Consider the following 21,870-nt stretch of genomic DNA (forward strand, 5'->3'; position numbering starts at 1 on the left):
CAGAGAGTCAGAGTCATGAAAAAATTTGGATGATTTGGAACACTTGTCTAGGGTTGGGAAAAGAAAGCAATTCTCCAAAAGGAGGGATGGGGTTAGTGGCCATGCATGGTCACTGGAAGAAATCAGTGTGAATAAAAAGAAAAAAAAAAGAAAGAGAGGAAGGAGGGAGGAGAGAGAGAGAGAGAGAGAGAGAGAGAGAGAGAGAAGAAACACTATATATAGTACAAATAGTTTTTAAGTCACTGCCCAGGTCGGAAGATAAGATACAGCCAACTCCTTACCTTCTCCAAATGCTTTTTCGTTATTGTTATTTCAAACCTCCAAACACTAGAATGCTCTAGAATTTTTTAATCATTGACTGTATTTAGTTACGTTTAAAGGAAGACATAATTAAGAAGCTGGAAATTATATATTTTTAACTGTTTGTCCAGAACATTGTTGAAACAAACTAGTCAGCAGGTTTTGTTGGTATTCCAGTAGTAAATATTTTGACTAGTCAATACACCAAAATGCTGTGTTCAAGTTGGCACTAACAGATGTCATTTATCAATATTTAGGCAAACTGACAGTAGGTTCACCAAACTTAAAAAGCAACTCCAAGGGAGAAAAAACCCTGTGTTTACTTTGACAGTTTGAACGTATTAGTCATGAATAAGATCATGTCCTAAAAGCTATTAATTTAACTTAGAATTAAGTAATTTAATGGTAAAAGGTGGATAGCGCATTGGAAATTTAGCTTTTCACTTCGTTTTAGATCTCTTTTTCCACCAATATTATTTGGTCTAGGGAAATAAAATCTTCTTGAAGAAGTAATTAGAAAAAGTGCACATCAATAAATGTAATTGAGGATAGACTTTTGTTGACCTCAGAAGAGAACAAAACCTCAAAAGAAATTTCATAAGGTTTTAAATTTGGCAAGAGGACTACAGTATCTCTGATAACTAGACTTTCAACACATTTGGATTTGCTAATTGGACCTAAGTTCTAATTAGACTTTTATGTAATTAAAAATGACACATCATTGTATGAATTTAATGTGCTTTTACAGTTGAAACCAACAATTAGCAGTCTTTTTCAAATTATTTTAATAAGAAAAAAGCTGGCTTTTTGTTTACATTGTGACATCCACTTCTCTTAAGATATATTGTATACATTTTAGTTTTCTCAATTAAATACCATTTGTGGAGCTCAAAGAGAAACTTGAGTTTTAATGGGAAGCACCCAAGTTGTTTATTTGTGAGGGAGACTTGCCAGTATGTTAATGACTTCAGAAGCCACAACAAAACGCAATGCAAGGAAATAATAATCTTTAGGAGGAAGCAGCACAAATAACCAGGTGCCCCTGTAAACCATTCAGTTAACCAAAACAGTCTCTGAATATGACTAAAAGTCTGTTACATTTTTAAAGCATGCAAGTATGGAATAAGTTCCCAAATGTAAAGGCTCATGGAGCTGGTATCAGGATTAATAGCATGATGTATCTTCCCAAGATGTGCATTGCAAAATTCTCTTTGCAGCTTTGCTTCTTGGGCAGATATCTGCTAATCCAAGTCACAGCACCTCTCTTTCCTCCTTATTTTTGAATTGAGAGTCACCCATTTTTATCCCATTGTGATTTATAGGCAGTAATTTTAAGACTGGTGGTCCTCAGATTTGGATATTACAAGACATAAGAACTACGTGAGAATGTAAAATTAAACCAGTATTTTGGAGAGCAAAGAGCAGTTAATCGTTGCAAGACTTTAAGGAAAAGGCTGCTGCCAAAGTCTTCCAAACAGATTGATAGCACTGACAAAAAAGGCAAATTACATTGTTTTGTGTACTGTGAATAGTTGAAAACAACAAAGCCATATAGATTATTTTTTTCCTCAAGTAAAAGCTGTAACCCCTCTAACCACATTAAAAATCTTACAGTTTTATGTTCTGTTAAAAGCAGTATAAGATCTAATTAAAACCACTGAAACTGTAAAAAAAATCTAACTTGTACAGTAATTGGTATATTAGAACAGGCATTATGCTAGAATTATATGTGCTATTATTTTTCCAATTAGTGTATTACTGGGACTGAGTTATTGGTGTATTTATAACTCCTCATTAAGTCACATGTCCTCAGTGAGTCCCCTAAAGCATGTTGGATACTGTCATATGCCATATGATGATGTTTAAAAGCAGGAGATAGCATAGCATTTTTGCTTGCTTCATTTGCTATTAAACAGGAAAAGCTGCACAGGACATTTCCTGTTATCAGTGACTCCGAGATTTATCACACAGTTCTCTGAAAGGCTTATATATAGGTGATTGGACTGTTCTTCAGGCAGAAAAGTGACCAAGCTATTTCATCTTTTCAGCTTGGGTGCTGGACTCCTGTCACAGGGCTGAATGGGTCCCTGACTGACAAGAAACTGGAGAATAACATGCGTGGAGTGGTCCTACGTGTGGTGACTGTTCTGGTAGGTCTGATCTGCCCCTTGCGGTTTTGGCTTCTTGATGTTCCTTTATCCTCCATTTCTTTATGTTTCATTAACTGATGTCATAATATTAAAGGAGCTGACTATGCATTCTAAGGGATTTGTAATGGTCATGTTTTCCAACCTTCAATTTATGTGGATCAGAATCAGATTTTTGCAGTCTTTTCCTTTAATTACAGTAGTTTTGTCATAACTTTCTTAGACATTTTAGGCCAGATTTCCATCCTTCTACAGTTTCCTACACATGATAAAGTGAAGTTATGTTTCAGGACTTCTCTCACTGAAGCCCTATGGTCTATGTAAATGAAGATAACCATGCCAAATAAAGGTAGATTTGATCAAACACAGTACATTCAGTAACACTAAAACATTAGCAGACTAAGAATATTTTTCTGGGAAGGACCTACTTCAAAGTAAAAATCATCCAATTGTTTTGTAAATAATATTTATTAAGTATCAACCATATTCAAGCTCAGTGCTGATTTCTGGGGACAGTGATGATTAAAATGGACAGATATGATGCTGTCTTAAAAGAGAGTATCATCTAGTGATTCTGTGGCTATTACATGGGATTATACATGTGAAACATTTATTACAATTTCATTTACTTGGTATAAAAAGCAATAAGTGGTAACTTATCATTATTCTATACATTATTATTTTCTCACATGATACACAAATAAAATAAGATGTCAAAAGAAGTAGTCTTCAACAGTAAAATACTCACATGGGTACTATCTAAATAGCCATAAAACATGAAGACATGTATTCTCCCTGCCTGTTTCAATGTGATTAACCTTGTGCTACTTTATAGTACGTTTCAAAACTGAATAATCCATAGTTATTAACTTCAATTTTTTTCAGAAAAGCCCACTTGTTTTTAAATTTGAAAAAGTCTTTCTTATAGGCTAAAAAGATTGCAGAATTAGTAAACAGGAGAAATGGTCTTTTTTGGTATGTTATAGATGTTTATCAAGGTTTATAACAGCAATAGCTGTCCTTTGTACATTGTTTAATACAATTTAAGCAGACTCAACATAATCTCATTGTCTAAAAGAAGGATCTGTGATATTCTCTATAAAAGGAAATTCAAACGAGTAATCTATCCTCCCTTTTTGCTGCCTATAATTTATTTTTAGTTATTGTTTTAATAAGATTTTTACTGTTTGGCAAATAATTATATTATGAATACTTGACAACTTAATTGTGAATGTGCTTCTGTATGTACTCAAACGTGTAGATATGCATTGGCACTGATGTGCTAATATTAAAAAAAGACAGACATTTAAAGTACAGTAAACTGTAATAGTCTCTTCTCTAGTGATTAACATGGAAACTCAGGTGAAAACTGTAATAAAAGACAATATATGTGCTTTGCTTTCGTCTTCGACATTCATATTTCAAGGCAAGCTAATCGCATTTAGTCATTAAACAAACATTTATTTAATACTTACTATATGATAGACTTGGTAATGGGTTATTCATCTTATATGCATATTCATACCTCAAGGTATGCAAAGAATCTTACTGGAGAGAAGCACATATAACGAAGCAGCTAAGATTTATTAATGACTTACTATGTGCCAGATACTCTACTAAGTCTTTTTCATCTGTTATCTTAATCAGTCCTCACAGTATTTACAATAAATAGATAGTACTCTGATCTTAATAATGTGGTTGAAGAAACTGAGACAGACAGAGGTTGAAATAAATGTGGAAGATTATACAGATAGGAAGTAGCAGAGAGAACTGGGATTCAAATCCAGAATCTGACTGCAGATCTCTTAACTTCTGCCTTCTTAACATTATATTATAATCTCTTTCCTCCTACTGCGATAAGTGTGCAAATTGAGGTAGCTATAGGATTTTCTTGACTTGATAGTCGGAAATGCTTAACTCTGAATAAGATGAAAGTGAATTTTACTGGGAAAGCTTCACAGAACCAATTATTTTAAATTCATTTCCAGGCTGAGCAGAACGATTGCTGTTTTGTGCTTGAAATGGTACTGCCTCACACAGTGTTAATACCTGCATGCCCCAGTCTCACCTTCATGATTCATAATGGTCTGTTTTCTGCAAGCTTAGCCCAGCACATATCCTGGATATGACTAGTGAATGAAGATATGGAAACAGTCTCTTTCCCCCAAGTTTTCTGTGGTACAATATGGATTTATCAGTTGGGTGCCCAGTTGAGTAAAAGGTTGTTACACTTTTTACACTCCCACAATATACAGCCATTGTACTTAATAAGTTCTCAGGCTTCCTGGCTCTTCCTGTAATTCTTATTTGAATGGAAACCAGCCATGACTTTCTTACTTATTTCTTACAAGCACCTTTCCAGGTCTAGCTCTTACTTATATGGCCTTGCAAGCTTCCTCCACCCAACACTGAGAATCACTGTTTCCTAAGTCCACCCAGCAACTCTAAAATCACGATGTCAACTAAACCCTGAAATTCAGATTTGGTCTATATTGGACTTGATTTAGCAACCTAAACACAACCCCCTTGTATTCCAAGTATTTACCTCTAGCCATTTCCAGAAGGGAGAAGGAGGAGGGAGGGCTCATGTGTAAAGCCCCTGAGGGAAGGTCTCTCAGCTTTTATTCCATTCTAACTGTGATCTAGTCCCAGTTACACACACACACACACACACACACACACACACATACACCCTTTACTTCTTAGGAAAGTTATGCTATCGATGACACACGGGTTCATAAAACTGATTTTTCTTACCTAAGTTTTGAAACTCCTATTCCTATCACTATTAAAGATATTTCATTGACTTGAAGGAAATAATCTAATATTTATCTTAAACTAAATATTTCAGGACTATATTGTTTATGATGCCAGGGGCAAGTGAATGGTATTCAAATGGTTAATTGAAGAAAATTAAATAAAGGGATTATTAACAAATACTTTAAGTAAGGTTAAATAAGTCAACAAGGATGTTGAAGTGCCAGGGCCTAGATGCACAGCAAGCCTTGACAACCCTGAAGACTGATGTGACATGGGAGAGAGCAGTAATAAGAGATCTAGCTAGAGCCATGGGAGAAAAATCATATAATAGTAACTGTGACCTTTGTTATGGGAAGAGGATGGAGAAGGAGAATCACTGTCAAAACCACATTCAGGCAGTGAGGAAATGGAGAGGAGGTTACCCCAGTGTCACTTCTCCTATCTTTCCATCTCTTTCCTTTGTTTCCAATTGCAAATCCAACCAGAAATCAGAGGGCAAGGGAACCCAAGTAATGAAGACCATGAAGGTCAGCTTTCCAGGTCACAGAGCAGGGCAGTGAGGGACTGGAGGGGAAACAGGGGAAAGACCATCACCAGCATCTCTTATTTGATCAAACCTGTTAAGAACTTTACATGTGTTAACTTATTTAATTCTTATAAAAACTCTACAAGAGATGCACTGATTACATTAAAGGATGAAAATAAGGCTCAAAAGAATTAATTAAATCTCTGTGTCTGTATATCTAACAAGAGCCAGAGATGACTTTCAAGCCCACAGATCCTGGTTCTGGTGGCTATGTCCTTAGCCCTCTGACATTCTGTCTTTGGGATCAGAATGAATTCACATTAGGTTTAAATTAAATATAACTATTGAGATTGCAAATGTTATTGGATTAGTAATTTAGGAACATTTTTTAAATGGCATCACATAAGGATAACTTTATATTCAACCATCACCAAAGCCATGTAAGTGTCTTAGAAATGGAGAAAAAGAAAGAAAGAATGTGAATAAAATTCCCTCTGCTAAACTCTGTTTCCATATTTGGTGTGCTGATCTCTACATCTTACCAAGTGGGCCAAGTGTCTTACTATAAGGCACTTATTAAGATCATTTTTTTCCTTTTCACTTCTAAAGTTGTACAAGTATGGATAGCCATAAGTGACCAATTATGGCATTCAGTTTTTTCATGGTAATTCACAAAAGTTATTGGAAACACCACTGAGTTATAAATATCATCATAATAATTATGAATACTTAGGAAAATAAAATGGAAAGAAGTTGGCAACAAATGAAAAGAAAGATTTGAGAAGCCATCCTGTAAGAAAAAGTACAAGATATCTGAAAAACATAAACTGGAATTTAGAAAGAGATCACTGAAAAATAACTCTTATTTTCTTGATTTGGTTTTGCCTAAAACAGACACATGGCATCTCTGATGAAAGATGAACTCACTCATAAATTGATTTGAGAAGTATTTATTGAGTATCTTTTTCTAGGTGCTTGGAGTACATACAAAACAGAGAAAGATACTGACTTTGGGGAGTTTCATTCTAACAGGACATCTACAGTGCTAAGAATATTTCTGAAGAAATGCAATGCCACTGTTCTACATTGAATATATTGTACAATGCAGTATTCCTTTGCCTAAAACTACCATAAACATAATTGTATAACTTTATATACATATATGATTGGAAATTTACGGTAGAGCTGTGGTGGTGCTTCTATATTTTATAAATTCAAAAACATAGTTTTTCATATTTTAATATCTTTGAATCAGGATGCATCTTTCAATTGATGTCTTCTTGCAGTTAAAATTGGCAGCATTTTTTGTCTTTATTAGTGGCAGGTAAAACATTTTGCACCTTGCAATTGAAAACATTTTAGATTAAATAATATGTGGATGGTATCTCTACAAAATTAATTAAATTAATGGATATTCCTGGAAACTTCATTTAACAAAACTGGGTATGAAGCCATCTTAAAGAGACAGATGATTTTAAAGAATACCTCCTGAAGAAAAGAAATAACACTAGGAAATGAAACCAATTTAAAAAAATAGGAGAGTAATAGCAATGAAAAAAATTACTATCTAAACTAAAAATGTCACTAGACTCATAGAAAGATAAACATAGAAAATATGCCAAGGCACATTTTTCACAGAACTCGAAAAAAAAATTTCACAATTTGTATGGAAAAACAAAAGACCCTGAATAGCCAAAGCAATCTTGAGAAAGAAAAACAGAGCTGGAGGAATCAGGCTCCTGGACTTCAGACTATACTACAGAGCCATAGTAATCAAGACAGTATGGTACTGGCAAAAAAAAACCCAGAAATATAAATCAATGGAACAGGATAGAAAACCCAGAGATAAACCCACGCACACATGGTTGCCTTATCTTTCATAAAGGAGGGAAGAATATACAATGGAAAAAAGACAGCCTCTTCAATAAGTGGTGTTGGGAAAACTGTACAGCTACATGTAAAAGAATGAAATTAGAACACTCCCTAACACCATACACAAAAATAAACTCAAAATGGATTAAAGACCTAAATGTAAGGCCAGACACCATAAAACTCTTAGAGGAAAACATAGGCAGAAAACTCTATGACATAAATCACAACAAGATCCTTTTTGACCCACCTCCTAGAGAAATGGAAATAAAAACAAAAATGAACAAATGGGACCTAATGAAACTTAAAACTTTTGCACAGCAAAGGAAACCATAAACAAGATGAAAAGACAACCCTCAGAATGTGGCAGAATATTTGCAAACAAAGCAACTGACAAAGGATTAATCTCCAAAATTTACAGGCACCTCATGCAGCTCAATATCAAAAAGCAAACAACCCAATCCAAAAATGGGCAGAAGACCTAAATAGACATTTCTCCAAAGAAAATACACAGATTGCCAACAAACACATGGAAGGATTCTCAACATCACTAATCATTGGAGAAATGCAAATCAAAATTACAATGAGGTACCACCTCACATCGGTCAGAATGGACATCATCAACAAACAATAAATGCTGGAGAGGGTGTGGAGAAAAGGGAACCCTCTTGCACTGTTGGTGGGAATGTAAATTGATACAGCCACTATGGAGAATGTTATGGAGGTTCCTTAAAAAACTAAAAAATAGAACTGCCATATGACCCAGAAATCCCACTACTGGGCATATACCCTAAGAAAACCATAATTCATAGAGAGTCATGTACCAAAATGTTCATTGCAGCTGTATTTACAGTAGCCAGGACATGGAAGTAACCTAAGTGTCCATCGACAGATGAATGGATAAAGAAGATGTGACACATATATACAATGGAATATTACTCAGCCATAAAAAGAAACGAAATTGAGTTATTTGTAGTGAGGTGGATGGACCTAGAGTCAGTCATACAGAGTGAAGTAAGTCAGAAAGAGAAAAACAAATACCGTATGCTAACACATATACTTGGAATCTAAAAAAAAATGGTTCTGGAGAACCTAGGGGCAGGACATGAATAAAGACGCAGACGTAGAGAATGGACTTAAGGACACGGGGAGGGGGAAGAGTAAGCTGGGACAAAGTGAGAGAGTGGCACGGACATATATACACTACCAAATGTAAAATAGATAGCTAGTGGGAAGCAGCCACATAGCACAGGGAGATCAGCTCGGTGCTTTGTGACCACCTAGAGGGGTGGAATAGGGAGGGTGGGAGGCAGATGCAAGAGGGAGAGGATATGGGGATATATGTATATATATAGCTGATTCACTTTGTTACACAGCAGAAACTAACACACCATTGTAAAGCAATTGTACTCCAATAAAGATGTTAAAAGAAAAAAAGAAAATACACCAAGGCAGCTTATATTAAAACTATACCACATAAAGCAAAGTCCACACTCTGTGTCGAGAAAGGTAAATTTCCCCAAGCAAATCACCATAAGAAGGGTGTAGCAGATAGCTGCCTACTGAGCTATCCTTTTAAGAACATTTTCCTTTTCCTAAAATATTTTCTTATTATTAGTCTCACTTCTTGGAATTATTTTTGCAGGCCTTATTTCCCTGTGAAAATGGAGACGTTATCTGAGATCAGAGAAAGGTAAAACAGTATTGTATAGTACACCCTAACTATTAGCTTTGACTCAATAACTAATGTTGAACATCTGTTGTCAGCTAAGCACTGTGCTAATCCCAGAGAGGCAAAGTTAAAAAAGATACAGTCCCTGCTTTCAAGGAGTTCCACATGAACTATTTTGTCAACATTATTAAGTTCTCTATCAGAAAATAGGACCTGTTTGTGAAGGACTCAGAATTAAATACACTTGTGGGGAGCCTGGGAAGGAATGATAAAATAGAGAGAGACAGATAGAAAGAGAAACGTATGTCACAGTCTTTTATGACCTAATCTCAACTGCGACATCCAGGACCAGCTTCGTGGGTTTACAGGACAAGTTAATTTCTCATTTCACTGTGTCCTTTCATTCAGAACTATTTGTAACTCTCTGTTTTTATTTTGTAATTATTTCATTAGCGTTAGACTCCCCCTCTAAGCTGCATACCAATAAAACACAAGTTGGTTTTCACATGTATCAGGTATATAGAAGCAGGTCAGTAAATATATGTTGAATGAACAAATTAAAATATTCTGATAGCCTCTGTGTGTGTGAGAGAGAGAGAGAGAGAGAAAGAGAGAGAAATGGAGGGAAGGAAGGTAGGAAAGAAGGAAGGGAAAAAAGGGGAAAGAAAAGAAATAAAGAACTTTGTATGTAATTACAAAATTAAGAATAGGAATGGACACAAGACTATGCCTGAATAAATACTCTTAGGATTCCTCATTCTTTAATTTCCATCTACTAAGTCTAAATTTCCAAAAGAGATGGCAAAGGATTATACTGTTATTAAATCCTTTGACATAGTTGTTACTAGGGAATGACTTACATGCTTTTTAGGTAAAGAAGTAGAAAGCTTTAATTTAAAACATCAAGAATCATTCATTCATATTATTAAATAGCAAGTTCACATTTGGTGAGAAGTTACAAATCATATAGAATCATTTAATATTCTCTTCGTCTTAGAGGCACTCATTGTTTGGCTTTTGTTCCACAATATTTTGTTTCCATGTGGACTGATACTTCCTAATTTACGTTCCCATGAATTATGTCAGTGTAAGATGGAGCAGTGTACTTAGCTTCTTCTGGATGTACCATTTAACAAGAGAGTAAATAATATGCAATTGATTTCCTTATTGGAAGTACTTCAACCTATTTCCTTGCTTTTTCTCCACCTAGTCTTCTCTCCATTTGTCATATGCTGCAAAGAGTACTAGGTTTATAGTCAAAAGACATCAGTTCAAGTTCCACCTTTTCTACTTAATAGGTCATTGAACTTACGGAAGCCAGGGAGCTATTCTGAACCTCAATTTTTCTGTCTGTAAAAGAGGAATAATAAAACTGGCCCCACAGAGTTATTATGAGTGTAAACAGCTTAAACTATATGGAAGCAGTTAGTAAAGTGCAGAGTGTTTCTAGATATAAGATGTTATTATGTCTGAGTACACATCTTACAATGATGTGTAAATTAACTAAAGAAAAGAATAAAATGAGCATGAGTGATCATGAAGGCATAATTAATCATGGTCATCCATCTTCAGATTTTTGTGAGAAATTATTTAAAGGACCCTAAGGCAGACAAGCAAAACATAAACTACAGAATCATGATTTTTAGTCCACTCACTGTTACTTTAATTTGAAACTCTGCTACTGAGAACAACAGCAACTCTCCTCCTGGTGAAGATGGTGCTTCCTAGAGAAAACATAACACAAATACCTGATACAAAAGAACATTCAAATAACAAACTGTAAAAATTTCTAAAAGTCTGGTATGCCAATTACATTGTCTCATAGGAATGATGTTTGGTTTCAGGCTAGCTCTAAATAGACTCTATATGTTAATATATAACTAGGAAATACACTAAGAACAGCCTTGAAATGTCATTTTGCTTAGTTTTTTGCTAAGGACATTGTCCACGTTTTTGCTACTTGGAGACCTTTAGCATTTTGAACCCCTACAGAGCCTTAAGCTTTCCTGAGTCTCAGCCTTTGAGTCTCCTGAACCTAGAGGCAAGTTTAGGGGCAGGGAGAGTGAGCTTGATAAGAGGCTCTCCTGGCAGGCACTCACATGAAGGATATGGGAAGGGAGTTGATGGCCTTCTCTTATAGCTCCCACAGCAGTGTCTGAAGAGGGCTCCTTTCAAGTGTTAATAAACACTAAAGTTTGGTTCAAAGCTCCAGGCAGGGCCTCCCTGGTGGCGCAGTGGTTGAGAGTCCGCCTGCCGATGCAGGGGACGCGGGTTCGTGCCCCGGTCTGGGAGGATCCCACATGCCGCGGAGCGGCTGGGCCCGTGAGCCATGGCCGCTGGGCCTGCGCGTCCGGAGCCTGTGCTCCGCAACGGGAGAGGCCACAGCAGTGAGAGGCCCACATACCGCAAAAAGAAAAAAAAAAAAAAAAAAAGCTCCAGGCAAAAATGACAGATCTGGCAGAGGACATTTCCCATGGATACTGTCTTAAATAAACTAAGCTAAAATTCTCAGTAAAATCCGTAAGTGCCATGTAATAACTACCACATTGAAAGTACACAGTATAACACTGTGGTCAAGAACACTGTCCCTGGAGGAGTTCCACTTCTCAGGTGGCAGGGTAAGAAGTTCCATGGACCCCCTCCCTAGCAAAATAAGCAACAGGGCAAAAACTAACTAACTAAATAAGTAAGTAAATAAATATAAACCATTTAAAGTCTCTGGAAACTTCCTAAGGGCATACTGAAAATGAAGTAACACTTAATCAAGAAAATCTACTAAAACTCAGTAAAAACAACAGGAGTCTATAGAGTCTCAGCCTCATCTTGCTCCTTCCCCTTCCACCTCACTTTCTGCCTTACTCAGCTTGATGGAGGCTCCACTTCAAGTAGGTTTGTCCAAGAAGACAGGGCTTATTCTCCCTTAAAAGTTTCCAATTAAGGGTTATCTCACCTGGAGGCTGCTAGGATTTTTCATACCATCCAAATGAAATTTGAAAAGGCTAAATTCCTAGTGAGTGTGACCAAGAGTTTGTGGGCTCCCTTTCTTCACCCAGCTCTGACCCATAGGATGCAGTCTCAACCCCAGGTGTGGCAGACCTAGAATACTGGGGCCTTGATTGCCATCACTCCAGCTTGCTCCAAGGGCAGGGGTTCCATGCCAACTGAGGTAAATGGAGAAGACCAGCGGCTGCCACCCAACTCAGTACCCAGGGTTGTAGCACAAAGACTTTGTCCAAGGGAGAGGCAGTCCACAAGAAAAGAGAGCCCTTAAACATTCTCCAGTTATTTGAAACAGAGCATGGGGAAGTTCAAGTCTATGGCTCCTCTTAATTAAAAGCAACAAGCTAAATCATAAGCCAGATAGCTCACCAGAGAAAACCAGAAAAAGAGATAGCTAAGGATATCCTTCCTGAGGTCAGAATAAATTTTAAAGATTAACCCCCAAAACGACCCCTACCAAAATTTATTTTCTTCAAACTACTGAGCAAACCCAGGGAATTTTTGAGAACAGTAAAGCAATCAATCAGTAGTTAGTGGGCCTTATGGCTTAATGATCGTAATGAATATGACACACATGAATATGGACACAAACATCCTCAACAAAATGCTAGAAAACTGAATCTGGCAATATATGAAAAGGACTATACACCCTAAACAAGTAAAGTTTCTCCCAGGAATACAAGATTGTCTCCACTTATGAAAATCAATCTCATATACCATATTAATAAATAAAGGAATAAACACACATGATCATCTCAACAGATGTAAGAAAAGCAGTTAATAAAATCCAACACCCCTTCATGATAAAAAAAACAGTCAACAGTCTTGTGATAGAAGGGAAGGAATTTTCTAAACTTGATTAAGAGCATCTATAAACCCACAGCTAACGTCATATTAATGGTGAAATACTGAAAAACCCTCTAAACCCCTAAGGTCAGTAACAAGACAAAGACATCAGTTCTGGCTATTTCTGTTCAACATTGTGCTGGAGGTTCTAGCCAGTCCAGTTAGGCAAGAAAATTAAGTAAAAGGAATGAGATTAGAAAGGAAGAAGTAAAACTATCTCTATTTACAGATCACATGGTCTTGCATTTAAAAAAACCCTAAAGAGTACACACACACGAGACTAGAGTTAATAAGTGAGTTCAACTGCTTTGCAGCATACAAGATCAATTTACAAAAATCAATTGTATTTTTGCACACTAGCAATGAAAATTCCAAAAAAGAAATTAATAAACACATTTTCATTTAAATATATCAAAGGGAATAAAATAATTAAAAATAAACTTAACAGAACAACTTCAATATTTGTACACTGAATGCTACAAACATTGTTGAAAGAAATTTAAAAGTCTTAAATATATGGAGAGATAGCCTATAGTCATGGATTGGAGGACTCAGTATTGTAAAGATGGCAATATTCTCCAAACAGAACTACAGATTCAATGAAACCTCTATCAGAATTGTAGCTGACTTTTTTGTTTTGCCATAAATGACCAGCAGAACCTAAAATTCACATGGAACTGCAAGAAAATCAGAATAGGCAGAAAAAAAACAAAAAGAAAAAGAAACAACAAATCCACAAAATCTTGAAAAAGAATAGTAGGAAGACTCACACTTCTCAGTTTCAAAACTTACCTAAAAGCTATGGTAATCATACTGGTTCAAGAACAGACGTTTAGATCAGTAGAATAGAATTGAGAGTCCAAAATTAACCCATATATCTATGGTTAATTGATTTTTAACATGTGTCAAGATCATTCAATCGGGGAAAAAATAGTCTTTTCAACCAGATACCCACATGCAAAAGAATGAATCTAGACCCTTACCTCAAATCATGTACAAAAATTCATTCAAAATGTATCCTAGACTTAAATGTACAAGCTAAAACTATAAAACTCTTAGATTAAAACATTAGACGTTAATCTTTGTGACTTTATTTTGGCAATGGATTCTTAGATATAACACTCAAAGCACAAACAACCAAAAAAAAAAAAAAAACAATAGATGAATTAGATTTCATTAACATTAAAAATGTCTGTGTCTCAAAGGACAGAATCCCCCCCAAAAATGAAAAGACAACCTACAGCAGGGGATAAAATATTTGCAGATCATGTGTCTGATGAGGGACTTGTATTTAGTACATATAAAAATAAAGTTATAATAACGACTCAATGTGAAAAAAAATAAACCAATTAAAAATAGGCAAAGGGGGCTTCCCTGGTGGCACAGTGGTTAAGAGTCTGCCTGCCGATGCAGGGGACACGGGTTCGTGCCCCGGTCCAGGAAGATCCCACATACCATGGAGCAGCTGGGCCTGTGAGCCATGGCCACTGAGGCTGTGCGTCCGGAGCCTGTGCTCCGCAACGGGAGAGGCCACAACGGTGAGAGGCCCGTGTACCAAAAAAAAAAAAAAAAATAGGCAAAGGATCTGGACAGTTTTTTATAGAAGGTATATAAATGGTCAATAAGCATATGAAAAGATTCTCAATACCATTTGCCATCATGGAAAATGCAAATCAAAATCACAATGAGCTACCAGTTTACACCCACTAGGATGGCTATAAATCAAAAGGACAGATAATAACAAGTGTTGGCACAGTTGTGGAGAAACTGGAACTTCTGTATGTTTCTGGTGGGAATGTGAAATAGTGCAACTGCTTTGGAAAACAGTCTGGCAGTTTCTCAAATGGTTAAACACAAACTTACTGTGCAACTCAGAAATTCTACTCTAGGTATGTTCCCAGGAGAAATGAAAATGTATGTCCACACAAAAACCTGCACACAAATGTTCATAGCAGCTTTATTGATAATAGCAAAAAATAGAAACAACTCAAATGTATATCAACTGATGATTGGACGAAGAGTGGTATACCTATAAAATGGAATATTATTTGTCAATAAAATGAAATGAAGCACTGATAACATGGTACATTGAGGACCTTGAAAATATGCTAATTAAAAGAAGCTAGTCACAATAGATCACATATTATATGACTCCATTTATATGAAATGTCAGGGATAGGCAAGTGTATAGGGACAGAAAGTAGATTAGTGGCTGCCTAAGGCTGGGAGAGATTAGGGGCTTGAGGGGCACTGGATTTCTTTAGGGGTAATAATGTTCTAAAACTGATTACAATGATAAGAGCACATGTCTGTGAATGTACTAAAGCCACTGAATTGTACACTTTGAATGGGTGAATTATATGGTATGTGAATTATATCTCAATGAAGATATTAAAAAAAAAAAAACAAGTCTGGAACGAGATTATATTTCAATCTCCAGGTCTCCTATCTGTGAATTTAGGCCAAGTATTTAAACTTTTTATGATTCTGTTTCTTCATCTTTAAAATGGAGATAACAACATTACCTATGTCATAGAGCTGCTATGAAAATTAAAGGAACTAATACATGCAAAGAAGGAAGGACTTCTAACAGAGCCTGGCACATAGGAAGTGCTGTATGTAGGTGTTAGTTCTTATGCACAGAGTGTTAAAGGAGAACATAAAAGAAGCATCTATCACATGTGGAGGGCAGTGGGAAAGGCTTAAAGGGTGACACAAATTAGTTTTGAAACATAGGCAGGGATTATCAAGGCATAGATAAAAGGGAAGGAATATCCAACAATGTAAGGAGTATCCACAAAAGTATGCAGACCTCAAGAATTTAAAGTATCCTATAAGTAAACTGGAGTATCACCTGAAGCAAATGAAATTGAAATGCAGCCTGTGTTTTAGGTATTCTTTTTAAAGAGCTCCTTCAGAGACAATTTAATTAGAAATTTTCTGTGAGAGTAAGGTTAGCATTACATAATTTAGATAACATGCATCAAGTTAAAAACACCATCGTTGAGACCCTGATCTAGACTGAAGATTAGGTAAAATGGTTCTCATCTTTATTATTGAAACAGTATAATCTGTACACAGAGCTCTGTATGGTATACATATTTTGTTGTCTGTTCTGCTGCTGGTACCCACCTTATGTGAGAGAAAAGGGGAAAATGTGATTTTTATAAACAGACACTTGAGGAAGACTAGCCTATGCAAACAATGTAATTCATAGCAACACTGGCATATGTGTTCATTTCAATGCTGAGTGAATAAAATCATTATGAGAATTGATGCATGACAATGGCTTGACAATTTCTTATTCTTTCTCATCACACCAATTCTTAAGATGATAGCTGTCATGCAGACATGTGAATATCGCTATTGGACTGAGCTAACCGTGCATGACCCAACTTTTTTTCCTTTTGGAAGATGAAACCTGAATTCTTAGACTAAACAATGAATAAATGTTTCAGAGATGTGTTACATAATTTACTTCTGAAAAATAGAGTTACTACTTGTCTCTAGAAGTTTAGAAAGATATTGACATAGTCATTTGCAAATTCCAAGATGTAGAAACAGTAGGTCTATGTTGACTTCCATAACCTCTGCAATATTCTAGCCAATATCATATAGCACTGCACTGGAAAGAAATCCAAATGTTAAGGTGACCTTGAAGTTTTAAGCTACTTTTTGCTAATGCAGTAGTTTTGGCATAGTTAACAAAACCAGTTCTATATATAATTCCTCAGAAATAAATATAAGTATAAACATGAAAACTAGAGAAATGCTTCTGATACAGATTTTACTTTTTAGAGTTACAAAGGAATATATTAATGAATTAAGAGCCATTAAATCTTACAGATAATGTTACCAGCCACCATTTAGGGCACACTTATTATTCTTGGTGTTTTAATCTTCATGGAGCCCTCAAGATTATTATTTGTGTTTTGTTGATATGGCTGAGACTTAGAGCTAGTTAAATAACTTTGAGTTACAGTTGTGACAAAAATAAGCATTGAATCCTTGTTTGTCTGGCTCCCCAGAAGCCATGATGGTGACAAGAACAGGACTAAATTCCTGTTGCCAACAACTAGAAAATTGAGCAAAGTATGGAAAAAACTTTCAGACATTGGTCAATATGTAAATAAGGACTTTGATTCCTAAAGGTTGGAAACAACGAAATGATTCCAACAATCACCCCAGATCTTTGGCTGATGGCAATTTCCAGATTGGAGGCCCAGGCATATAGATCCAAAACAGATTGTCAGCTTTCCTGAGTTGAGAAGTTAGAGATCAAAGTTTGTGAGCGCTGAGGAGGTTGGTATTTGGGGGGACATGTTTGAAAAGAGAGAGCTATCTGAGGAGAATACTTGCAGGAAGGGAGTCAAAATGACATAGGGGTCATTTTGAGTCTTGGCTGAGCACTAGGTCATCCATCCATCCAGAGAAACTGTACAGTGCTGGGGAAAGAATGACAAAAAGCATATCAATTCCCTTTTTTTTTTTTTTTTTACAAACTAAAGATATAAACCTTTATTTCACAACTTTGTCATAATTTATTTCTAATGAGATGTACTGGGGACATAGGTTTAAAGTAACAGAGACTTTTGAGAAAGGTTTCATTTTGGGGGGATCTTATTGTACCAAGACTTTAAAAGGATATATGAAAAGCATGTATTTACCTTTGAATTATGTAGTAATTAACATTTAGGTGAGCAAACATATAAAGGAGGATACTCCCACACATCTTGCTATATCAGTGTTTCTTATGTTGCCTTGACCTCTTAAAAGGTTCAGCTTTCCATTAGGAAGATGCATATTCATTTGCCACTTCTAAACTCCAGTAGCATGTTGATTCTGTTAATGTTTACAGCTGACATAAATTAGCATTGAGTAAACAGATGCAAAAAAAAAGTCACAGAAAGTTGTCCTTGTTTATATCTTTAGAAATTGTCCTAATCAGGAGGGAAAACCAATGTTTTTAATTAAAATGTAACAATTAGATTTCATTTTACAAAGGAAATAAATTTTGAGAAAACCTTGTATGCTTTCTCAGTCCCTCTCAAAGAGCTAAGGAGTCAGATGGCAGCCTTACCAGTGAGGAAACCAGGCCTCAAGTGGCATTTGGATTCTTTCAAAGGCAGAGTAACAAGTTTGACCAATAGGGGATCATTCATCAAGTCACTATCCATTGCATTAAATGGGACTCTAGTGTCGTCTGAAATGAGAAAAGATACCTCTGAAAAGCACCCAACGTGGGAATAGCTTACTCATCTGTCAGCTTCCAGAACACAAACAGGCTATTAAAAGTCAGCTCCCTCTGGGGAGGTAGGAAGCAGTCAAGGAGAGAACCACCATACTGATGGAGGCCCCAGAAATGGAAAAGTTGGTCAAGGAAAGGAAGGCAAATGCATACCCTTTCAGAATACACCCCTTGGGTTTTTTAATGATCAGTCAAAATACAAAGAGGTTTGGATTTTAAGGTATCTTTTCACAGCATCTCCACGTAAACTGTGTATTAATTATTTTAACCTGGAAACAAAAAGGCCATAATGCTGAAAAGTGGATTTGTGATTCTTGCATGTTTTAAAACTTTGAGCAAAGAATTTCAGGTTCTCTATGTGATGGAAGTTAGCATGAGAAAATGAACTTTACATTTTTTAGGGGTTTTTTTGTAGGTTTGAAGGTGGGGGTTTTTTTGGGGTTTTTTTTCCTTTTCTCCTTTTTATTTCCAACCATTGCTAGTGGTGGCATGAAACAGGAAAATGAAATGTTTGGACTAATTTTTTTTCCCATTGATTCTTATGTAGAATAATGTACTCTGCAGTTCAGTTAAAAATAACAAGCTGCTGTGTTGCTCTGAGCCAAATGTAATCTCCAAGACCATGGTCAATAAAACACTCAAGAAAATGAAGTATTGAGGCTGAATGGTCTGAAGTCTACTGGGGAATAAAGAAGCAACTGATTAGCATTTGAAAGCAAGGTCTTTTAATTTTTTAAAAGTCAAGGAGAATAAGAAAGTGATCATTTATCAAGAACAAAGAGTTTGAAAAATATCTCACCTTTTTTTTATGAGTCCTTTCAAAATTTTAAGAATGACCTTTGGTCATCAGCCCCAGGAACTAAGATGCTTTTCTGTACACGTAATGTTACGTTCAGGAATACTCCTAGAGTACCTGCTGAGGAATGTAAGGATAAATGGACCAATGCTCAATGTTTTTTCACTCTAAGTGACGTTTGCTCCATCCAATGAAGGATGTCATGAGAGTAAGTGTTACGGCTGGTTTTATGCTAAACATTTTAATCTATTATGCAATAAAATATAGTGATGGGGAAAAGTTTCATATACCTTTACATTTTTCAGTAAATTATGGGAACCTCCCTCTGATTCCTTAATATGTGTCCCCATAATTAATTCAGTACTGTGGTCCATATCTAAAATCCTGATAAGAGCTAGCACAGAAGTTTTTATTTATTTTTATTTTTATTTATTTATTTATTTATTTATTTTGCGGTACGCGAGCCTCTCACTGTTGTGGCCTCTCCCGCTGCGGAGCACAGGCTCCAGACACGCAGGCTCAGCGGCCATGGCTCACGGGCCCAGCCGCTCCGTGGCATGTGGGATCTTCCCGGACCGGGTCATGAACCCGTGTCCCCTGCATCGGCAGGCGGACTCTCAACCACTGTGCCACCAGGGAAGCCCCAGAAGTTATTTTTAAATGCCTTTTATTAATTTGAATAACTTCTACTAATCTTCTTTTATACACTTACTAATTTTTGAAACACAGAATATGGTCTTTGCAGCTTTAAGCTCAGACTTCTCTACATTCTGTAAATCCCCACAGATTTGTTTCTTGCTTTTAAATATCAGCACCTTTCCGCTTTCTGCGCTTCTGTTTCTGCCCTCTATGCAGGAGATCTTTTAAGTTTCCCACTGTGCTTCGTAATAAAATCAAAAGAAAAAAGCATATCCTTCAGAAATCATTCAGCTCACTAGAAATAGAAAACCTGTCACCTTATTCTTAAAACCTCAGATCAGGCAGGTCAGTGGCAGAAATAGTGAGTGCAGTTTTGACAAAGGGTATGGAGTGGGGTTAGCAAAATTATTATGTACCTTGTTATCTCCAGATGTGTTTTTAAGGAAAAGACTATCTTCATTCAGGAAATGAGCTTGGTACTGTTGAGTGGAAAACTTTTCCTCTGCCCTCTTAGGTTCATATGTTTAGGGGCCTGTAAATTAACTGGCAACACCTGTGAATTAACTGACAACAGGAGGAAAGTCAAGGTTTATTTACACGTGCACATGGAAGTCACTTAGTAATTTAGTCATGAGTAACTTGCTGAATATCCAGAGGTAAAGGTTTATATACCAGCTTAACAAGAGGAGCAGGGGTGGAGTTCAGGGCTTCAGAGGAAAAGTAGGAAGGGTCTGTTGTTGTTGGATTTTTTTGTGCACGCTAATGGGAACAAGTAGACTGTCTCCTTCCAGGAATTTGCAAGAAACTCCCTCCCTGGGAATAGGTTAAATGGCAGCTGCATCTTCAGGAGACTCTGCTTTATTCAGATAAGGGAAGTTCAGATAAGATTTTGTGTTTTCACTTTAACATAATCTTTATGCCAAAACTGTAATCCCATCAATATGCTGACTAAAGTTGAAGTGTGACTTGGAAGAAGAAGAAAGTATAAATAGTTCTACTTTAGAATAGAAAAGGAGATACAGAGTGGACAAAGAGACAGAAGAGATTGATTTTGATACTACCATGTGTTAAAAGACTATAGCCCAAGTTCTTTCTCTTTTATATACCATGTAGTTTCTGAACCTCCTACCCAACCCCAAACACACATACATACCCAAATGCTGATGAAGGCAGTCTAAATTAACTTCTAAGAATACAGGCTTTATCTTATCGAATTATAGTTTTCTTTGGTATATGCCCAGGAGTGGGATTGCTGGGTCATATGGTAGTTCTATTTTTAGTTTTTTAAGGAACCTCCATACTGTTCTCCATAGTGGTTGTACCAATTTACATTCCTGCCAACAGTGCAAGAGGGTTCCCTTTTCTCCACACCCTCTCCAGCATTTATTGTTTGTAGAATTTTTGATGATGGCCTTTCTGGCCAGAGTGAAGTGGTACCTCATTGTAGTATTGATTTTCATTTCTCTAATAATTAGCAACGTTGAGCACCCCCAAAGTTCATTGCAGCACTGTTCACAATAACCAAGACATGGAGGCAACCTAAATGTCCATGGACAGATGAATGGATAAAGAAGATGTGGTATATATGTACAATGGAGTATCACTCAGCCAATAAAAAGAATGAAATAATGCCATTTGCATCAGCATTGATGGACCTAGAAATTATCATACCAAGTGACGTAAGCCAGACAGAGAAAGACAAATATATGATATAACTTATATGTGGAATCTTTAAAAAAAAAAAAAAAAGGTACAAATGAACTTATTTACAAAACAGAAAGAGATGCACAGACATAGAAAGCAAACTTATGGCTACTAAAGGGGAAATGGGGGATGGATAAATTAGGAGTTTGGAATTAACACATACACACTACTATATATAAAATAGGTAACCAACAACAAGTACCTACTGTGTAGCACAGGGAACTAACTATACTCAATATCTTGTAATAACCTATAGTGGAAAAGAATCTAAAAAAGAATCACATTTTTATATATATAACTGAATCACTTTGCTGTACACCTGAAACTAACACAATATTGTAAATCAACTATACTTCAATAATA

At 36.2% G+C, this 21,870-nt stretch overlaps 1 protein-coding gene across 3 annotated transcripts in view; it reads left to right on the forward strand.

Annotated features, from left to right (window-relative positions):
* The window catches only part of GRID2 (glutamate ionotropic receptor delta type subunit 2), a gene marked incomplete at its 3' end in the record, with an annotated part of 1,358,095 nt that overhangs the window by 985,686 nt on the left and 350,539 nt on the right, over nt 1-21,870 (forward strand). For all 3 annotated transcript variants that reach the window (XM_081252684.1, XM_081252683.1, XM_081252685.1), the window contains one exon: nt 2,349-2,450. In XM_081252684.1, the coding sequence (XP_081108810.1) occupies nt 2,349-2,450 (102 nt within the window). The remainder of the gene's footprint in view (nt 1-2,348; nt 2,451-21,870) is intronic.

This window comes from Mesoplodon bidens, assembly GCF_964165515.1.
Source record: "Mesoplodon bidens genome assembly, chromosome: 1".
NCBI lineage: Eukaryota > Metazoa > Chordata > Mammalia > Artiodactyla > Ziphiidae > Mesoplodon > Mesoplodon bidens.